Source organism: Pteropus alecto, unplaced genomic scaffold, assembly GCF_000325575.1.
Source record: "Pteropus alecto unplaced genomic scaffold, ASM32557v1 scaffold214, whole genome shotgun sequence".
Lineage (NCBI taxonomy): Eukaryota > Metazoa > Chordata > Mammalia > Chiroptera > Pteropodidae > Pteropus > Pteropus alecto.
The window spans coordinates 932,873-934,583 of record NW_006435787.1 but is presented as its reverse complement, the minus strand read 5'-3'; the positions used below and the strand labels follow the sequence as shown (position 1 = coordinate 934,583).

Here is a 1,711-nt window from a genome sequence, read left to right as displayed (position 1 = left end):
GCCCCACAGGGGTGAGCTCTGTTGGAGGCGCTGCATGGGGAGGCCGGGCAGGGGTCCCCGGCGGGGAGGCAGCCAAGCTCCGCCTCGTTCCCCTCTGGGCATGTGGCACTGCCGGCGCTCAGACACCGTGCCCTGGGGCCACCACACACCCGCCGTGCGGGGCACAGGCGGGAACACCTGTGACCGGCGTGGCCCCTGACCGCTGTGCTCTTCGTCGCAGGGGACGCGGCGGCTCCAGGGAGCCCTGTCCGTGCTGCTGACCCTGAAGTGCGCTCACCTTCTTGGCACGCGGGCCGCGGTGGCTCCCTGCTCCTTCGTGACACGTCACGCGCTGCCCGGCATCTTGGCTTCCGGGGTGAGGCTGTGAACAGGCAGAGCCAGAGTGTCGGCTTCCGCGTCAGTCGGCCTTTCTCAGCGGGGGGCGCTGTCTGGGACCCCACTCCTCTGGGCCGTCATGGGCGCGTTGGGCCTGATGCCAGAGGGGTCAGTCGCTCCATGCGTGGCGTGCGCCATGCCCACCAGGCCTGCTGCCGCCGCTGTGTGGACGCAAACAGTCTGTGCCACTGCCGAGCTTTTCCTAAGTGCCAGGAAGGACGTGGCCGCTTGGGTCCACCCACTTCATGGTCAGACCAAGATGGTGCCTGGCTCTTCTGCAAAGGGAAGAACGGGGTCTGAATCCAGAGATGAGGTGGTCCTGGGCCGTGCCCCTTGGGGGCTGAGCTCTTCCCGGCCGCTGCATCCCACAGAGGCCCAGAGGGATATAACTGCATCGTGTCCACACTAAGTAGTAGAATTCCCACCGCTCAGCAGTTAGGGACGCACAGGGTCGGGGGATAGGGAGCCAGCGGTTCGATGGATAGAGGCTGGAGATGCGGGACTCATGCTCCGTTTCCAGCCCTGCTCCTGCTGATGGCCTGCAACGCCACCTGGGGAGCGGGCGGTACTAGGCGGTTCCAGTGGACCCGCCGGGGGTCTTGGTGCAGGGCCAGGGCTGGGAGCGGGAATGGAGGCTGGTGGCCCTGTGGGACGGAGAGATGGCTATGCTATGGCTCAGGAGGGCCCAGCGGTGGCTGGTGAACATGCAGACCCATGTGGACCTGTGACAACTGGCCGATGGTCCGCCGTGCTTGTCAGTGCCCAGGCTGTGTGCATGAGGGAGTGACGCGTGTGTGTCTTGGGCCTGAGATGCCCCGCAGTGCCTAGGCCATTACCTCGGCTAAACCTACCCCACATTTGGCCTTTCCTGTTCTTTCTCGAGTGGTGTGTTTTACTGAGGCCTTGCCAGGTGCCGGGAGCAAAGACCATGGGGGCCATGAAGCAAGTGTGGCCTCCAGCAGCTCGGGCTGCAGGGAGCAGGGAGCAGGGGCGGCCGGCGCTGGCGGTGGGAGGGCAGAGCCGATGCGGGGCCCTGGGGCAGGGCAGGGCAGAGTGCTCCAGACAGACAGGCCTTCAGGGGCTGAGTTCTCACACCCCGATGATGTGATCAACAACTCAAAAAGTGCTTCTCCAAACCCTTTGTTGTTTTAAAGCATTTAGAAGCCCCCGCGTGAGTCTGGGGCCCCGTGACCCAGCGCCCAGAAAGTCACCTGTGGCGGTTTCGGTTTTCTCCCTGCAGCTGGCAGGCACCCTTCTGCTGGCCGCCCAGGCCCACCTGCGAAGCCTCCTGCTCTCCAGCCCGGCCCCGGCCTCTGGCACCTTCGCAGACGCCTTC

The 1,711-nt window shown here is 65.4% G+C and overlaps 1 protein-coding gene across 1 annotated transcript in view; it reads left to right on the top strand.

Annotated features, from left to right (window-relative positions):
- PKD1L1 (polycystin 1 like 1, transient receptor potential channel interacting) overlaps window positions 1-1,711 on the top strand; it is a 64,692-nt gene that overhangs the window by 51,503 nt on the left and 11,478 nt on the right. Inside the window, exon 39 of the mRNA XM_025046514.1 lies at window positions 221-355. Coding sequence (XP_024902282.1) covers window positions 221-355 — 135 coding nt within the window. The remainder of the gene's footprint in view (window positions 1-220; window positions 356-1,711) is intronic.